We start from the raw sequence: 20464 nt of genomic DNA, 5'->3' as shown, positions 1-20464 counted from the left end.
ATAATGTGTCACCTTGTTCCCAGTATAATATAATGTGTCACCTTGTTCCCAGTATAATATAATGTGTCACCTTGTTCCCAGTATAATATAATGTGTCACCTTGTTCCCAGTATAATATAATGTGTCACCTTGTTCCCAGTATAATATAATGTGTCACCTTGTTCCTAGTATAATATAATGTGTCACCTTGTTCCCAGTATAATATAACGTGTCACCTTGTTCCCAGTATAATATAACGTGTCACCTTGTTCCCAGTATAATATAATGTGTCACCTTGTTCCCAGTATAATATAATGTGTCACCTTGTTCCTAGTATAATATACTGTGTCACCTTGTTCCCAGTATAATATAATGTATCACCTTGTTCCTAGTATAATATAATGTATCACCTTGTTCCTAGTATAATATAATGCGTCACCTTGTTCCCAGTATAATATAATGTGTCACCTTGTTCCCAGTATAATATAATGTATCACCTTGTTCCCAGTATAATATAATGTATCACCTTGTTCCCAGTATAATATAATGTGTCACCTTGTTCCTAGTATAATATAATGTGTCACCTTGTTCCTAGTATAATATAATGTGTCACCTTGTTCCCAGTATAATATAATGTGTCACCTTGTTCCCAGTATAATATAATGTATCACCTTGTTCCCAGTATAATATAATGTCACCTTGTTCCCAGTATAATATAATGTGTCACCTTGTTCCCAGTATAATATAATGTGTCACCTTGTTCCCAGTATAATATAATGTGTCACCTTGTTCCTAGTATAATGTGTCACCTTGTTCCTAGTATAATATAATGTGTCACCTTGTTCCCAGTATAATATAATGTGTCACCTTGTTCCCAGTATAATATAATGTGTCACCTTGTTCCCAGTATAATATAATGTGTCACCTTGTTCCTAGTATAATATAATGTGTCACCTTGTTCCCAGTATAATATAATGTGTCACCTTGTTCCTAGTATAATATAATGTGTCACCTTGTTCCTAATATAATGTGTCACCTTGTTCCTAATATAATGTGTCACCTTGTTCCCAGTATAATATAATGTGTCACCTTGTTCCTAATATAATATAATGTATCACCTTGTTCCCAGTATAATATAATGTGTCACCTTGTTCCCAGTATAATATAATGTGTCACCTTGTTCCTAGTATAATATAATGTGTCACCTTGTTCCTAGTATAATATAATGTGTCACCTTGTTCCTAGTATAATATAATGTGTCACCTTGTTCCCAGTATAATATAATGTATCACCTTGTTCCCAGTATAATATAATGTGTCACCTTGTTCCTAGTATAATATAATGTGTCACCTTGTTCCCAGTATAATATAATGTGTCACCTTGTTCCTAGTATAATATAATGTGTCACCTTGTTCCCAGTATAATATAATGTGTCACCTTGTTCCCAGTATAATATAATGTGTCACCTTGTTCCCAGTATAATATAATGTGTCACCTTGTTCCTAGTATAATATAATGTCACCTTGTTCCTAGTATAATGTGTCACCTTGTTCCTAATATAATATAATGTCACCTTGTTCCTAGTATAATATAATGTCACCTTGTTCCTAGTATAATATAATGTCACCTTGTTCCTAGTATAATATAATGTGTCACCTTGTTCCCAGTATAATATAATGTGTCACCTTGTTCCCAGTATAATATAATGTGTCACCTTGTTCCCAGTATAATATAATGTGTCACCTTGTTCCTAGTATAATATAATGTGTCACCTTGTTCCCAGTATAATATAATGTGTCACCTTGTTCCTAGTATAATATAATGTGTCACCTTGTTCCTAGTATAATATAATGTGTCACCTTGTTCCCAGTATAATATAATGTGTCACCTTGTTCCCAGTATAATATAATGTGTCACCTTGTTCCCAGTATAATATAATGTGTCACCTTGTTCCCAGTATAATATAATGTGTCACCTTGTTCCCAGTATAATATAATGTGTCACCTTGTTCCCAGTATAATATAATGTGTCACCTTGTTCCCAGTATAATATAATGTGTCACCTTGTTCCTAGTATAATATAATGTGTCACCTTGTTCCCAGTATAATATAATGTGTCACCTTGATCCCAGTATAATATAATGTGTCACCTTGTTCCCAGTATAATATAATGTGTCACCTTGTTCCTAATATAATGTGTCACCTTGTTCCTAATATAATGTGTCACCTTGTTCCCAGTATAATATGTGTCACCTTGTTCCCAGTATAATATAATGTGTCACCTTGTTCCTAGTATAATATAATGTGTCACCTTGTTCCTAGTATAATATAATGTGTCACCTTGTTCCTAGTATAATATAATGTGTCACCTTGTTCCTAGTATAATATAATGTGTCACCTTGTTCCTAGTATAATATAATGTGTCACCTTGTTCCCAGTATAATATAATGTGTCACCTTGTTCCTAGTATAATATAATGCGTCACCTTGTTCCCAGTATAATATAATGTGTCACCTTGTTCCCAGTATAATATAATGTGTCACCTTGTTCCTAGTATAATATAATGTGTCACCTTGTTCCTAGTATAATATAATGTGTCACCTTGTTCCTAGTATAATATAATGTGTCACCTTGTTCCTAATATAATGCATCACCTTGTTCCCAGTATAATATAATGTGTCACCTTGTTCCTAGTATAATATAATGTGTCACCTTGTTCCCAGTATAATATAATGTGTCACCTTGTTCCCAGTATAATATAATGTGTCACCTTGTTCCCAGTATAATATAATGTGTCACCTTGTTCCCAGTATAATATAATGTGTCACCTTGTTCCCAGTATAATATAATGTGTCACCTTGTTCCCAGTATAATATAATGTGTCACCTTGTTCCTAGTATAATATAATGTGTCACCTTGTTCCTAATATAATATAATGTGTCACCTTGTTCCTAGTATAATATAATGTGTCACCTTGTTCCTAGTATAATATAATGTGTCACCTTGTTCCCAGTATAGTATAATGTGTCACCTTGTTCCTAGTATAATATAATGTGTCACCTTGTTCCTAGTATAATATAATGTGTCACCTTGTTCCTAGTATAATATAATGTGTCACCTTGTTCCTAGTATAATATAATGTGTCACCTTGTTCCTAGTATAATATAATGTGTCACCTTGTTCCCAGTATAATATAATGTGTCACCTTGTTCCCAGTATAATATAATGTGTCACCTTGTTCCCAGTATAATATGTGTCACCTTGTTCCTAGTATAATATAATGTGTCACCTTGTTCCTAGTATAATATAATGTGTCACCTTGTTCCTAGTATAATATAATGTGTCACCTTGTTCCCAGTATAATATAATGTGTCACCTTGTTCCCAGTATAATATAATGTGTCACCTTGTTCCTAGTATAATATAATGTGTCACCTTGTTCCTAGTATAATATAATGTGTCACCTTGTTCCCAGTATAATATAATGTCACCTTGTTCCCAGTATAATATAATGTGTCACCTTGTTCCTAGTATAATATAATGTGTCACCTTGTTCCTAGTATAATATAACGTGTCACCTTGTTCCTAGTATAATATAATGTGTCACCTTGTTCCCAGTATAATATAATGTGTCACCTTGTTCCCAGTATAATATAATGTGTCACCTTGTTCCTAGTATAATATAATGTCACCTTGTTCCCAGTATAATATAATGTGTCACCTTGTTCCCAGTATAATATAATGTGTCACCTTGTTCCCAGTATAATATAATGTGTCACCTTGTTCCTAGTATAATATAATGTGTCACCTTGTTCCCAGTATAATATAATGTGTCACCTTGTTCCCAGTATAATATAATGTGTCACCTTGTTCCTAATATAATGTATCACCTTGTTCCTAGTATAATATAATGTATCACCTTGTTCCCAGTATAATATAATGTATCACCTTGTTCCTAGTATAATATAATGTGTCGCCTTGTTCCTAGTATAATATAATGTGTCACCTTGTTCCCAGTATAATATAATGTGTCACCTTGTTCCCAGTATAATATAATGTGTCACCTTGTTCCCAGTATAATATAATGTATCACCTTGTTCCTAGTATAATATAATGTGTCACCTTGTTCCTAGTATAATATAATGTGTCACCTTGTTCCTAGTATAATATAATGTGTCACCTTGTTCCTAGTATAATATAATGTGTCACCTTGTTCCTAGTATAATATACTGTACTGTGTCACCTTGTTCCCAGTATAATATAATGTGTCACCTTGTTCCTAGTATAATATAATGTGTCACCTTGTTCCCAGTATAGTATAATGTGTCACCTTGTTCCTAGTATAATATAATGTGTCACCTTGTTCCTAGTATAATATAATGTGTCACCTTGTTCCCAGTATAATATAATGTGTCACCTTGTTCCTAGTATAATATAATGTGTCACCTTGTTCCCAGTATAATATAATGTGTCACCTTGTTCCTAGTATAATATAATGTGTCACCTTGTTCCCAGTATAATATAATGTGTCACCTTGTTCCTAATATAATATAATGTGTCACCTTGTTCCTAGTATAATATAATGTCACCTTGTTCCCAGTATAATATAATGTGTCACCTTGTTCCTAGTATAATATAATGTGTCACCTTGTTCCCAGTATAATATACTGTGTCACCTTGTTCCTAGTATAATATAATGTCACCTTGTTCCTAGTATAATATAATGTGTCACCTTGTTCCCAGTATAATATACTGTGTCACCTTGTTCCTAGTATAATATAATGTCACCTTGTTCCTAGCCCCCCTTTCGGAAAAGCTGACCACGACTCCATTTTGTTGATCCCTGCCTACAGACAGAAACTAAAACAAGAGGCTCCCACGCTGAGGTCTGTCCAACGCTGGTCCGACCAAGCTGACTCCACACTCCAAGACTGCTCCAAGACTGCTTCCAGCACGTGGACTGGGAGATGTTTCGTATTGCGTCAGATAACAACATTGACGAATACGCTGATTCGGTGTGCGAGTTCATTAGAACGTGCGTTGAAGATGTCGTTCCCATAGCAACGATTAAAACATTCCCTAACCAGAAACCGTGGATTGATGGCAGCATTCGTGTGAAACTGAAAGCGCGAACCACTGCTTTTAATCAGGGCAAGGTGTCTGGTAACATGACCGAATACAAACAGTGCAGCTATTCCCTCCGCAAGGCTATCAAACAAGCTAAGCGCCAGTACAGAGACAAAGTAGAATCTCAATTCAACGGCTCAGACACAAGAGGCATGTGGCAGGGTCTACAGTCAATCATGGACTACAGGAAGAAACCCAGCCCAGTCACGGACCAGGATGTCTTGCTCCCAGGCAGACTAAATAACTTTTTTGCCCGCTTTGAGGACAATACAGTGCCACTGACACGGCCTGCAACGAAAACATGCGGTCTCTCCTTCACTGCAGCCGAGGTGAGTAAGACATTTATACGTGTTAACCCTCGCAAGGCTGCAGGCCCAGATGGCATCCCCAGCCGCGCCCTCAGAGCATGCGCAGACCAGCTGGCCGGTGTGTTTACGGACATATTCAATCAATCCCTATACCAGTCTGCTGTTCCCACATGCTTCAAGAGGGCCACCATTGTTCCTGTTCCCAAGAAAGCGAAGGTAACTGAGCTAAATGACTACCGCCCCGTAGCACTCACATCCGTCATCATGAAGTGCTTTGAGAGACTAGTCAAGGACCATATCACCTCCACCCTACCTGACACCCTAGACCCACTCCAATTTGCTTACCGCCCAAATAGGTCCACAGACGATGCAATCTCAACCACACTGCACACTGCCCTAACCCATCTGGACAAGAGGAATACCTATGTGAGAATGCTGTTCATATCGACTACAGCTCGGCATTCAACACCATAGTACCCTCCAAGCTCGTCATCAAGCTCGAGACCCTGGGTCTCGACCCCGCCCTGTGCAACTGGGTACTGGACTTCCTGACGGGCCGCCCCCAGGTGGTGAGGGTAGGCAACAACATCTCCTCCCCGCTGATCCTCAACACTGGGGCCCCACAAGGTTGCGTTCTGAGCCCTCTCCTGTACTCCCTGTTCACCCACGACTGCGTGGCCACGCACGCCTCCAACTCAATCATCAAGTTTGCGGACGACACAACAGTGGTAGGCTTGATTACCAACAACGATGAGACGGCCTACAGGGAGGAGGTGAGGGCCCTCGGAGTGTGGTGTCAGGAAAACAACCTCACACTCAACGTCAACAAAACTAAGGAGATGATTGTGGACTTCAGGAAACAGCAGAGGGAACACCCCCCTATCCACATCGATGGAACAGTAGTGGAGAGGGTAGCAAGTTTTAAGTTCCTCGGCATACACATCACAGACAAACTGAATTGGTCCACTCACACAGACAGCATCGTGAAGAAGGCGCAGCAGCGCCTCTTCAACCTCAGGAGGCTGAAGAAATTCGGCTTGTCACCAAAAGCACTCACAAACTTCTACAGATGCACAATCGAGAGCATCCTGGCGGGCTGTATCACCGCCTGGTATGGCAACTGCACCGCCCTCAACCGTAAGGCTCTCCAGAGGGTAGTGAGGTCTGCACAACGCATCACCGGGGGCAAACTACCTGCCCTCCAGGACACCTACACCACCCGATGTCACAGGAAGGCCATAAAGATCATCAAGGACATCAACCACCCGAGCCACTGCCTGTTCACCCCGCTATCATCCAGAAGGCGAGGTCAGTACAGGTGCATCAAAGCTGGGACCGAGAGACTGAAAAACAGCTTCTATCTCAAGGCCATCAGACTGTTAAACAGCCACCACTAACACTGAGTGGCTGCTGCCAACACACTGACACTGACTCAACTCCAGCCACTTTAATAATGGGAATTGATGGGAAATGATGTAAATATATCACTAGCCACTTTAAACAATGCTACCTTATATAAATGTTACTTACCCTACATTATTCATCTCATACGCATACGTATATACTGTACTCTATATCATCGACGGTATCCTTATGTAATACATGTATCACTAGCCACTTTATACTATACTATGCCACTTTGTTTACATACTCATCTCATTTGTACATACTGTACCCGATACCATCTACTGTATCTTGCCTATGCTGCTCTGTACCATCACTCATTCATATATCCTTATGTACATATTCTTTATCCCCTTACACTGTGTACAAGACAGTAGTTTTGGAATTGTTAGTTAGATTACTTGTTATTACTGCATTGTCGGAACTAGAAGCACAAGCATTTCGCTACACTCGCATTAACATCTGCTAACCATGTGTATGTGACAAATAAAATTTGATTTGATTTGATATAATGTGTCACCTTGTTCCCAGTATAATATAATGTGTCACCTTGTTCCCAGTATAATATAATGTCACCTTGTTCCCAGTATAATATAATGTGTCACCTTGTTCCTAGTATAATATAATGCGTCACCTTGTTCCTAGTATAATATAATGTATCACCTTGTTCCTAGTATAATATAATGTGTCACCTTGTTCCTAGTATAATATAATGTGTCACCTTGTTCCCAGTATAATATAATGTGTCACCTTGTTCCCAGTATAATATAATGTGTCACCTTGTTCCTAATATAATGTGTCACCTTGTTCCCAGTATAATATAATGTGTCACCTTGTTCCTAGTATAATATAATGTGTCACCTTGTTCCTAATATAATGTGTCACCTTGTTCCCAGTATAATATAATGTGTCACCTTGTTCCTAGTATAATACACTAATGTGTCACCTTGTTCCCAGTATAATATAATGTGTCACCTTGTTCCTAGTATAATATAATGTGTCACCTTGTTCCCAGTATAATATAATGTGTCACCTTGTTCCTAGTATAATATAATGTGTCACCTTGTTCCCAGTATAATATAATGTGTCACCTTGTTCCCAGTATAATATAATGTCACCTTGTTCCTAGTATAATATAATGTGTCACCTTGTTCCTAGTATAATGCGTCACCTTGTTCCTAGTATAATATAATGTGTCACCTTGTTCCTAGTATAATGCGTCACCTTGTTCCTAGTATAATATAATGTGTCACCTTGTTCCCAGTATAATTTAATGTGTCACCTTGTTCCCAGTATAATATAATGTGTCACCTTGTTCCCAGTATAATATAATGTGTCACCTTGTTCCTAATATAATGTGTCACCTTGTTCCTAGTATAATATAATGTATCACCTTGTTCCTAGTATAATATAATGTGTCACCTTGTTCCTAGTATAATATAATGTGTCACCTTGTTCCCAGTATAATATAATGTGTCACCTTGTTCCTAGTATAATATAATGTGTCACCTTGTTCCCAGTATAATATAATGTGTCACCTTGTTCCCAGTATAATATAATGTGTCACCTTGTTCCTAGTATAATATAATGTGTCACCTTGTTCCTAGTATAATATAATGTATCACCTTGTTCCTAGTATAATATAATGTGTCACCTTGTTCCCAGTATAATATAATGTGTCACCTTGTTCCTAGTATAATATAATGTGTCACCTTGTTCCCAGTATAATATAATGTGTCACCTTGTTCCTAGTATAATATAATGTATCACCTTGTTCCCAGTATAATATAATGTGTCACCTTGTTCCCAGTATAATATAATGTGTCACCTTGTTCCTAGTATAATATAATGTGTCACCTTGTTCCCAGTATAATATAATGTGTCACCTTGTTCCCAGTATAATATAATGTGTCACCTTGTTCCCAGTATAATATAATGTATCACCTTGTTCCTAGTATAATATAATGTGTCACCTTGTTCCTAGTATAATATAATGTATCACCTTGTTCCTAATATAATGTGTCACCTTGTTCCTAGTATAATATAATGTATCACCTTGTTCCTAGTATAATATAATGTGTCACCTTGTTCCCAGTATAATATAATGTGTCACCTTGTTCCTAATATAATGTGTCACCTTGTTCCTAGTATAATATAATGTGTCACCTTGTTCCCAGTATAATATAATGTGTCACCTTGTTCCCAGTATAATATAATGTGTCACCTTGTTCCTAGTATAATATAATGTGTCACCTTGTTCCCAGTATAATATGTGTCACCTTGTTCCTAGTATAATATAATGTGTCACCTTGTTCCCAGTATAATATAATGTGTCACCTTGTTCCTAGTATAATATAATGTGTCACCTTGTTCCCAGTATAATATGTGTCACCTTGTTCCTAGTATAATATAATGTGTCACCTTGTTCCTAGTATAATATAATGTGTCACCTTGTTCCCAGTATAATATAATGTGTCACCTTGTTCCTAGTATAATATAATGTGTCACCTTGTTCCCAGTATAATATAATGTGTCACCTTGTTCCCAGTATAATATAATGTGTCACCTTGTTCCTAGTATAATATAATGTGTCACCTTGTTCCTAGTATAATATAATGTATCACCTTGTTCCTAATATAATGTGTCACCTTGTTCCTAATATAATGTGTCACCTTGTTCCTAGTATAATATAATGTGTCACCTTGTTCCCAGTATAATATAATGTGTCACCTTATTCCTAGTATAATATAATGTGTCACCTTGTTCCTAGTATAATGTGTCACCTTGTTCCCAGTATAATATAATGTGTCACCTTGTTCCCAGTATAATATAATGTGTCACCTTGTTCCTAGTATAATATAATGTGTCACCTTGTTCCTAGTATAATATAATGTGTCACCTTGTTCCCAGTATAATATGTGTCACCTTGTTCCTAGTATAATATAATGTGTCACCTTGTACCCAGTATAATATAATGTGTCACCTTGTTCCTAGTATAATATAATGTGTCACCTTGTTCCCAGTATAATATGTGTCACCTTGTTCCTAGTATAATATAATGTGTCACCTTGTTCCCAGTATAATATGTGTCACCTTGTTCCTAGTATAATATAATGTGTCACCTTGTTCCCAGTATAATATAATGTGTCACCTTGTTCCCAGTATAATATAATGTGTCACCTTGTTCCTAGTATAATATAATGTGTCACCTTGTTCCTAGTATAATATAATGTGTCACCTTGTTCCTAGTATAATATAATGTGTCACCTTGTTCCCAGTATAATATAATGTGTCACCTTGTTCCCAGTATAATATAATGTGTCACCTTGTTCCTAGTATAATATAATGTGTCACCTTGTTCCCAGTATAATATAATGTATCACCTTGTTCCTAGTATAATATAATGTATCACCTTGTTCCTAGTATAATATAATGTGTCACCTTGTTCCCAGTATAATATAATGTGTCACCTTGTTCCTAGTATAATATAATGTGTCACCTTGTTCCTAGTATAATATAATGTGTCACCTTGTTCCTAGTATAATATAATGTGTCACCTTGTTCCTAGTATAATATAATGTGTCACCTTGTTCCTAGTATATTTGTCACCTTGTTCCTTGCTGTAGATCATCATGAGACAGAAGTTGCGTGACAGTCCACAGATGGCTCTGGTAGGGAGAGCCAGTAGAGACCCAAACCTCTCTCCATGGGGCTGGCTGAAACACACTGCAGGGTCTGGAGAGCTGGGGGAGCCCACATACTCACCCCACTTCAGGCCCTTGATCCAGGACAGGGGACTCTGGGGAGGGGGAGGGAAGAGAGGCGGAAGAGGAAGGGAGAGAGAGAGAGAGAGGATGATTATTCAACAGCACTGCATAGCCCACCCAGATTCATATTATTTCACTTCAATTAAATTGTCATGTAGTAAAGTCCACATAGCAACAACTGTTTCAGGGAGACTACCATACACTTCTCCATTTATTAAAAAGAACAAACCTTTAATTAACATTTAACTTGGCAAGTCAGTTAAGAACAAATTCTTATTTACAATGACGGCCTAGGAACAGTGGGTTAACTGCCTTGTTCAGGGGCAGAACGACAGATTTGTACCTTGTCAGCTCGGGATTCGATCGAGCAACCTTACTGGCCCAACACTCTAATCACTAGGCTACCTGCCGCCCCTCCCCTCTAACCACTAGGCTACCTGCCGCCCCCCATAACTCTCCAGTTTGAACTTTGACCTATCGGGTAAACTATGGGAAGATCTCAATTGCATACTCCTCGCGTCCTCTCTCCTTGTCTCCTTCTCAAAACCCATTGGATGAGCCTGGTCTCTCTGAAGGCCAGCTGCACCAGGAGGCTGTAACACCTGACCCTAACCCCTAACCTGACCTTTAACCTACCGGGTAAACTATATCTTTGACCTGTTCCCTGGTCTCTCTGAAGGCCAGCTGCACCAGGAGGCCCATGGCAGCGGGAAGCTCTCCCTCCATAATGAGTCTGGGTCCAGCTCTGCTGATGTGGGATGCAGAGAACAGCTGTCTGGGCGTCTGTCCGTACGTCTTGATCATGGTCTCCAAAGCACGCCGCTGCACCGGGTCCTCCACTGACGACACGTCCATACCGAAATATGTCTACGGACGAGGGGAGACAAATCAACTTGACAAACTTGTCAAACGGTTAAAATACAAGCCGATGTCTCTTCTTGTCCAAGGTCATGCTCACACACAAAAATGTTTTGCAACGGTAAACCAAAAACACAATGTTAATTTGTTTTTTGGGGTCCAAATCCAGGCCCTCTCTGTTCCCTTCCGTTCGGTGGGATATATATGGCCCAGGCATAAACAGCTACTCACAGCAGGGTGGAATACGTTGATGGCATGTACAGCTGGCTTTCCTTTCTGTTTCAACCCAAACACCAGGTCAATCCACTGACAGAGGGTCTGAGAGACCTGGTCTGACTCCAGGGCCTGGCGGTGGATCAGGATGAAGAGGCGAGGGTCGTTCCGCGCCCAGGGTGGCAGGTTGACGTGGTTCACACGCTCACTGTTTTGACGCACACCAAAGTCGAAACCTGGAGGAAGACAGAGACACATTGGAAAGAGGAGAGGAGGACTACTGTAAAACAATCCTTACTGCTAATATGGGTGTCTACTGTAAAACATTCCTTACTGCTAATATGGGCTTCTACTGTAAAACATTCCTTACTGCTAATATGGGCGTCTACTGTAAAACATTCCTTACTGCTAATATGGGGGTCTACTGTAAAACATTCCTTACTGCTAATATGGGCGTCTACTGTAAAACATTCCTTACTGCTAATATGGGCGTCTACTGTAAAACATTCCTTACTGCTAATATGGGCGTCTACTGTAAAACATTCCTTACTGCTAATATGGGCGTCTACTGTAAAACATTCCTTACTGCTAATATGGGCGTCTACTGTAAAACATTCCTTACTGCTAATATGGGCGTCTACTGTAAAACATTCCTTACTGCTAATATGGGCGTCTACTGTAAAACATTCCTTACTGCTAATATGGGCGTCTACTGTAAAACATTCCTCCTGCTATTATGGGCGTCTACTGTAAAACATTCCTTACTGCTAATATGGGCGTCTACTGCTAATATGTGACCAACCGGCTCGATTGGGTCTTATGTAGCAAAATTTGAAATTGTGTTTTTTTTTTACATTAGATAAAAGTAGAGACTCTGAGCTAGAACATTTTACATCAAACACTACAGTTGAGGAACAATGGGAAAGTAATTCTGCTTTGAAAGTTGATCAACTTGTAGCTTGTAAAATGGCCTTTGAAATGTTTTGGTTCCTACTGGAGAGCTCTTCTTTTTCTACACCCAGTAAGCATCGTTCACACCCTCTTAAACTTCAGCTTGTCCTTGTTCATGCCGGCAGAGAAGAGCTACAACTTCCTAATCATAGCCTCAACTTTGTACCGCACATTGAACATAGTTGCGGAGTCCCTGTAATCCTCGATTCACATCATTCAGGCGAGAAAAAGTTCCTTGGTGCCAACGAGTGTGCATACCCCAGTTTGGGAATACCTTTACTAAACAACCAAAGATTATGGATCAAATCAAATGGAATTTGTCACATGCTCCGAATACAACCTTAGTGAAATGCTTACTTTACAAACCCTTAACCAACAACGCAGTTCAAGAAATAGAGTTAAGAAAATATGTACTAAATAAACAAAAATGAAAATAAAATAAATAAAAGTTACACAAGAAAATGACATAACAATAACGAGGCTATATACAGAGGCTGGGGGTAGAGGTTAGACGAGGTCCTTTGTAAAGTGCCTGTGCATAGATAATAAACAGCGAGTAGCAGCAGTGTAAAAACAAAAGGAGGGTGGGGTCAATGTAAATGGTCCGGGTGGCCATCTTGATTCGTTGTTCAGCAGTCTTATGGCTTGGGGGAAGAATCTGTTAAGGAGCCTTTTGTACCTCAACTTCACGCTCCGGCACTGCTTGCCGTGCGGTAGCAGAGAGAACAGACTATGACTTGGGTGACTGGAGTCTTTCACCATTTTCAGGGCTTTCCTCTGACACCGCCTAGTATATATCCTACATGGCAGGAGGCTTGGCCCCAGTGATGTACTGGGCCGTACGCACTACCCTCTGTAGCGCCTTACGGTTGGATGCCGAGCAGTTGCCATACCAGGCTGTGATGCAACCGGCCAGGATGCTCTCGAAGGTGCAGCTGTAGAACTTTTTGAGGATCTGGGAACCCATGCCAAATCTTTTCAGTCTCCTGAGGGGGACAAAGTGTTGTTGTGCCCTCTTCACGACTGTCGTGGTGTGTTCGGACCATGATAGTTCATTGGTGATGTGGACACAAAGGAACTTGAAACTCTCAACCTGCTCCACTTCAGCCCCATCGATGTTAATGGGGGCCTGTTCGGCCCTCCTTTTCCTATAATCCACGATCAGCTCCTTTGTCTTGCTCACATTGAGGTTGTTGTCCTGGCACCACACTGCCAGTTCTCTGACCTCCTCCCTATAGGCCGTCTCATTGTTGTCAGCGATCAGGCCTACCACTGTTGTGTCATTAGAAAACTTAATGATGGTGTTGGAGTCGTGCTTGGCCATGCAGTTGTGGGTGAACAGGGAGTACAGGAGGGGACTAAGTACACACCCCTGAGGGCCCCCAGTGTTAAGGATCAGCATGGCAGACGTGTTGTTACCTACCCTTAGCACCTGGGGGCGGCCCGTCAGGAAGTCCAGGATCCAGGTGCAAAGGGAGGTGTTTAGTCCCAGGTTCCTTAGCTTAGTGATGAGCTTTGTGGGCACTATGGTGTTGAATGCTGAGCTGTAGTCAATGATTAGCATTCTCACATAGGTGTTCCTTTTGTCCAGGTGGGAAAAGGCAGTGTGGAGCGTGATTGAGATTGTATCATTTGTGGATCTGTTGGGGCGAATTGGACTGGGTCTAGGGTTTCCGGCATGATGGAGTTGACGTGAGCCATGACCAGCCTTTCAAAGCACTTCATGTCTACCAACGTGAGTGCTACGGGTCGGTAAACATTTAAGGTTACAGGTTACCTTCACTTTCTTGGGCACAGGGACTATGGTGGTCTGCTTGAAACATGTAGGTATTAGAGACTCGGTCAGCGAGAGGTTGAAAATGTCAGTTAAGACACTTGCCAGTTGGTATGTTCTGCGTACACGTCCTGGTAATCTGTCTGGCCCCGCGGCTTTGTGAATGTTGACCTGTTTAACCTCTCTTGGGTAGGGGGCAGTATTTACACTTCCGGATGAAAAGTGTGCCCAAAGTAAATTGCCTGTTACTAGGATATGCATATCATTGGTAGATTTGGATAGAAAACACTAACGTTTCTACAACTGTTAACATAATGTCTGTGAGTATAACATAACTGATTTGGCAGGCAAAACCCAGAGGACAAACCTTCCAGGGGAAAAAAGGTCTATTGAGGTCATAGGATTTTCCAATAGGTTTCTATGGGACACCCTTATTATTAGGAGCCTGGTTGCAGTTCCTATGGCTTCCACTAGATGTCAACAGTCTTTAGAAATTGTTTTATGTTTTTCTTTTGAGAAATGAAGAAGTAGTCCTATTCATTGTAAGTGTCACTCCAGGTGGAGTCTACTGTTTTGATGCAGGTGAACAGGAGCGCGCTCCACATTGTTTTTATTCGGTATTAGAAACAGTTTATTCAGTCTTAAATTTGATCGATTATTTTCATTTTAGGGTACCGGAGGTTGGATTAGGCACAGGTATCTTATTAGATACTATGTAGGCATGTTGGGCGAGTTAAAACTGTTGTGTTTTGGAATCAAATTCGCCAAATAAATTGACATTTTTGGGACATAAAGGACATTATCGAACAAAAGGACTATTTGTGATGTTTCTGGGACATTTTGGAGTGCCAACAGAAGAAGATCTTCAAAGGAATTAACTATATCGCAATTTTTGACTTTTGTGTCGCACCTGCCTGGTTGAAAAATTATTTTAATGTGTTTGTTTGATGGGGTGCTGTCCTCAGATAATCGCATGGTGAGCTTTCGCCATAAAGCCTTTTTGAAATCTGACACAGCGGCTGGATTAACAAATTAAGCTTTATTTTGATGTGTAACACATATTTCCAATAATGTTAAATATTTGAATTTAGTATTTTGCACTCTGGCCAGGTGGGACGCTACCTGCCCATAAGAAGTTAAAGGTCTTGCTCACATTGGCTACGGACGTGATCACACAGTCGTCCGGAACAGCTGGTGCTCTCATGCATGCTTCAGTGTTGCTTGCCACGAAGCGAGCATAGAAAGGCATTAAGCTCGTCTGGTAGGCTCGCGTCACAGGGCAGCTCGTGGCTGAGTTTTTCTTTGTAGTCTGTAATGGTTTTCAAGCTCTGCCACATCCAACAAGCGTCAGAGCCGGTGTAGTATGAATAAATCTTATTCCTGTATCAACGTTTTCCCTGTTCGATGGTTAATCTGTGGGCATAGCAGGATTTCCTATAAGCATCCAGATTATTGTCCCACTCCTTGAAAGCGGCAGCATTAGCCTTTAGCTCAGTGCAGATGTTGCCTGTAATCCATGCCTTCTGGTTGGGATAGGTACGTACAGTCACTGTGGGAAATACATTGTCAATGCATTTATTGATGAAGCTGGTGACTGGTCTCTCCCCAATGCCATTGGAAGAATCCCGGAACAGATTCCAGTCTGTGCTAGCAAAACTGTCCTGTAGGTTAGCATCCGCGTCATCTGACCACTTCCGTATTGAGCGAGTCACTGGTACTTCCTGCTTTAATTTTTGCTTGTAAGCAGGAATCAGGAGGATATAATTATGGTCAGATTTGCCAAATGGAGGGCGAGGGAGAGCTTTATGCGTCTCTGTGTGGAGTAAAGGAGGTCTAGAGTTTTTTCCCTCTGGTTCCACATTTGACATGCTGGTAGAAATGAGGTAAAACAGATTTAAGTTTCCCTGCAATAAAGTCCCCGGCCACTAGGAGCACCGCTCCTGGATGAGCATTTTCTTGTTTGGTTATGACCTTACACAGCTCATTGAGTGGAGTCTTAGCGCCAGCATCGGTTTGTGGTGGTAAATAGACAGCTACGAATAATATAGATGAGAACTCCTCTTGGTAGATAGTGTGGTCTACAGCTTATCATGAGGTATTCTACCTCAGGCGAACAGAACCGCAATACTTCTTTAATATTAGACATTGACAAAGACACACCCTGTGTTATTGACAAAGACACACCCTGTGTTATTGACAAAGACACACCCTGTGTTATTGACAAAGACACACCCCCGCCCCTGACTGACGTAGCTGCTCTGTCCTGAGAAGCCAGCCAGATCAATATTATCTGTGTCGTCGTTCAGCCACGTCTCGGTGAAACATAAGATATTAGATTTGAATGCCCCGTTGGTAGAATAGTCTTAATTGTAGATCGTACAGTTTGTTTTCCAATGATTCCAACTACCTACTCGCCGGCAAATTCTTACAAGACACCCCGCCCTCCCCTTTTCTCTGTATTTTCTTCACGCTGATGACAGGGATTTGGGCCTTGTCTCGACAAAGGAGTATATCTTTCAAGGTCAGACTCATTAAAGAAAAATTGTTGTCCAGTTCGACGTGAGTAATCGCTGTTCTGACGTCCAGAAGCTCTTTTCGGTCATAAGACACGGTAGCAGCAACATGATGTACAAAATAAGTTACAAAAAATGTGGGAAAAAAATAAATAATAATAGCTAGGACCTCGTAAATGGCAGCCATCCCTTCCGGCACCATTATCATATCGTCTTTCCCCTCTCAGTTGACGAGGAACTCTGAGAGGTAATATAACTCTGGCAAGCACTCTTTGTGTTACAGAGGTCTGTGTGTGTGGTCTATAATCCTACCCTCTCTGTTGACCAGGAACTCCGGGAGGTAAAAGAACTCTGGTATTAGCTCCTTGACGTCAGTCATGCTCTCGAATGAGGAGAGACGCCATGTTGTATTCATAGAGTGGAACGTCCGGTCAGGGATATCAAAGCTCTGGTCTGCAACACACACACACACAAACACACACACTAATTAAACCTGTGTTCTGATGATACAGGACCAACACAGTGTCTTTATCTTGGTGAATGAGCAGGCTTCCTTTCATTGCCTTGTGAACCACCGCTTCTGAATTCAATTACACTTCTATCAACGAAGATGAGAGGCTTCGGAGGAAGAGCATTAGAAAGACAAGAGCAGAGGAAGAGAGAAACTGGATGAGAGGTAGAGAGGAAGAGATATGGAAAGGGAGAAGAGGGGGGAGTCAGAGAGGAGCAGGACGAGAGGTTGAGAGGAAGATAAATGGAAGAGGAGAAGAGAGGGGAGTCAGAAGGATAGAGAGAAGTTTGAGTGTGAAAAGGGGGAGAGAAAGCCTATCAGAGGAAGTCTTTGATGCATGCCAGCCATTGGATCAGATCAGTCTTAGTTAGATCAGGATGTTGTTCTCAGAACACGGCGCTACAACAGCCTCAGGATCATGCTAATAACACAATACAGATGGCAGTGATCAGCCTCAGGATCATGCTAATAACACAATACAGATGGCAGTAATCAGCCTCAGGATCATGCTAATAACACAATACAGATGGCAGTGATCAGCCTCAGGATCATGCTAATAACACAATACAGATGGCAGTGATCAGCCTCAGCCTCATGCTAATAACACAACACAGATGGCAGTGATCAGCCTCAGCCTCATGCTAATAACACAATACAGATGGCAGTGATCAGCCTCAGCCTCATGCTAATAACACAATACAGATGGCAGTGATCAGCCCCAGCCTCATAACACAATACAGATGGCAGTGATCAGCCTCAGGATCATAACACAATACAGATGGCAGTGATCAGCCTCAGGATCATAACACAATACAGATGGCAGTGATCAGCCTCAGCCTCATGCTAATAACACAACACAGATGGCAGTGATCAGCCTCAGCCTCATGCTAATAACACAATACAGATGGCAGTGATCAGCCTCAGCCTCATGCTAATAACACAATACAGATGGCAGTGATCAGCCCCAGCCTCATAACACAATACAGATGGCAGTGATCAGCCTCAGGATCATAACACAATACAGATGGCAGTGATCAGCCTCAGGATCATAACACAATACAGATGGCAGTGATCAGCCTCAGGATCATGCTAATAACACAATACAGATGGCAGTGATCAGCCTCAGGATCATGCTAATAACACAATACAGATGGCAGTGATCAGCCTCAGGATCATAACACAATACAGATGGCAGTGATCAGCCTCAGGATCATAACACAATACAGATGGCAGTGATCAGCCTCAGGATCATAACACAATACAGATGGCAGTGATCAGCCTCAGGATCATAACACAATACAGATGGCAGTGATCAGCCTCAGCCTCATAACACAATACAGATGGCAGTGATCAGCCTCAGGATCATAACACAATACAGATGGCAGTGATCAGCCTCAGGATCATAACACAATACAGATGGCAGTGATCAGCCTCAGGATCATGCTAATAACACAATACAGATGGCAGTGATCAGCCTCAGGATCATAACACAATACAGATGGCAGTGATCAGCCTCAGGATCATAACACAATACAGATGGCAGTGATCAGCCTCAGGATCATGCTAATAACACAATACAGATGGCAGTGATCTTTTATATGCTGCTGAATGAAAATAGTTATTCCTAAAAGAAGAGAGCTACATTAGAAGTACACATCTGTGTGGGTGTCTTACCCTGGTAGGCCAGGAACATCTTGGTGAATGGAGGCATGCGAACCAGGAAGTGTAGTACAGTGCCAGAGTTGGAGTAGTGAGATCCGTAATGGTACGGCTGGACAGGAGGCATGGGGTCGTCATCATGCGCTCCCTTACGATACTCCTCCTCTAGATACTGGAAGAGGTAGAAACTCCAGTTTATGCGACGTGTGTAATGAATACAGTTGAAAAACTGACCTCGTATCCAAGAGAAGCAGTAACACAGTAAGGCTGCATTGAGCTGTTCACCTTATAATTGTCCACATAGCGATCCTCCTTCTCTTTAGACTGGACTGCTATGGGCTTGTTCAGGTTCCTGAAAACAGTCCAAAAAGAGAGAATGAAAAGGTCAAACTTCCTGTTCTCTGTTTTTCTTTGGTCCAATTAACACGTTGGTTCGTTATAACACTGACCCTTAGCTAACCGTGTTAGTACTACAACTGACCTGTAGATGGAGCTGTCCCCCAGGTCCAGTGTCTCTGAGATGTAGTCCTTCAGTATGAAGGGGAAGACAGGGTACTGCATCAGGTCGTTGAAGCTCCGCCCAGAGTGTTTGTTGAGGTGCGTCAAGTACTCAAAGTTACTGATCTGCCCCGAGCCCCACAGGTGTGTTAACGCCGTGATGTTACCATACTCCAGGAGGTTGGGGAGGTCGGAGGTCAGGATGTTGTGGTACACGTCATCACGGAACTACGGAAATGTAAAATCTAGTTTTATTGCATGTGAAATACTTAAGCCATCACTTTTTAGCTAGCTGCAGCTCAGTATTGTGTTATGCTATGCTAGCTGATACAATCACTTTCCACTAGCATTGCTACATGCTACAAAATGCTAGCCAGGATATTACATACTGAACAAAAAAAAATGCAACATGCAACAATTGAATTAAATTTACCGAGTTACATTTCATAAAGAAATCAGTCAAATTAAATACATTCATGGATTTATTTATGGATTAGAACATGACTGGGACAGTAAACAATATGTACAGTTGAAGTTGGAAGTTGACATTCACCTTAGCCAAATACATTTTAAACTCAGTTTTTCACAATTCCTGACATTTAATCCTAGTAAATGTTCCCTGTCTTAGGTCAGTTAGGATCACCACTTTTTTTTAAGAATGTGAAATGTCAGAATAATAGTAGGGAGAATGATTTATTTCAGCTTTTATTTCTTTCATCACATTCCCAGTGGATCATAAGTTTACATACACTCAATTAGTATTTGGTAGCATTGCCTTTAAATTGTCTAACTTGGGTCAAACGTTTTGGGTAGCCTTCCACAAGCTGGTGTAACTGAGTCAGGTTTGTAGGCCTCCTTGCTCACACATGCTTTTTCAGATCTGCCCACAAATTTTCTATAGGAT

The 20464-nt window shown here is 40.7% G+C and overlaps 1 protein-coding gene across 1 annotated transcript in view; it reads right to left on the bottom strand.

The window, feature by feature from the left end:
• The window catches only part of LOC139367856 (lysosomal trafficking regulator), a 231284-nt gene that overhangs the window by 28623 nt on the left and 182197 nt on the right, over positions 1-20464 (bottom strand). Inside the window, exons 49-55 of the mRNA XM_071106189.1 lie at positions 19544-19788; positions 19348-19414; positions 19078-19234; positions 17205-17345; positions 11673-11890; positions 11220-11450; positions 10426-10615 (exon numbers count right to left, since the gene is read on the bottom strand). Of these exons, the coding sequence (XP_070962290.1) occupies positions 10426-10615; positions 11220-11450; positions 11673-11890; positions 17205-17345; positions 19078-19234; positions 19348-19414; positions 19544-19788 (1249 nt within the window). The remainder of the gene's footprint in view (positions 1-10425; positions 10616-11219; positions 11451-11672; positions 11891-17204; positions 17346-19077; positions 19235-19347; positions 19415-19543; positions 19789-20464) is intronic.

This window comes from Oncorhynchus clarkii, chromosome 16 (assembly GCF_045791955.1).
Source record: "Oncorhynchus clarkii lewisi isolate Uvic-CL-2024 chromosome 16, UVic_Ocla_1.0, whole genome shotgun sequence".
Lineage (NCBI taxonomy): Eukaryota > Metazoa > Chordata > Actinopteri > Salmoniformes > Salmonidae > Oncorhynchus > Oncorhynchus clarkii.
This window is presented reverse-complemented; position numbering and strand designations above follow the sequence as displayed.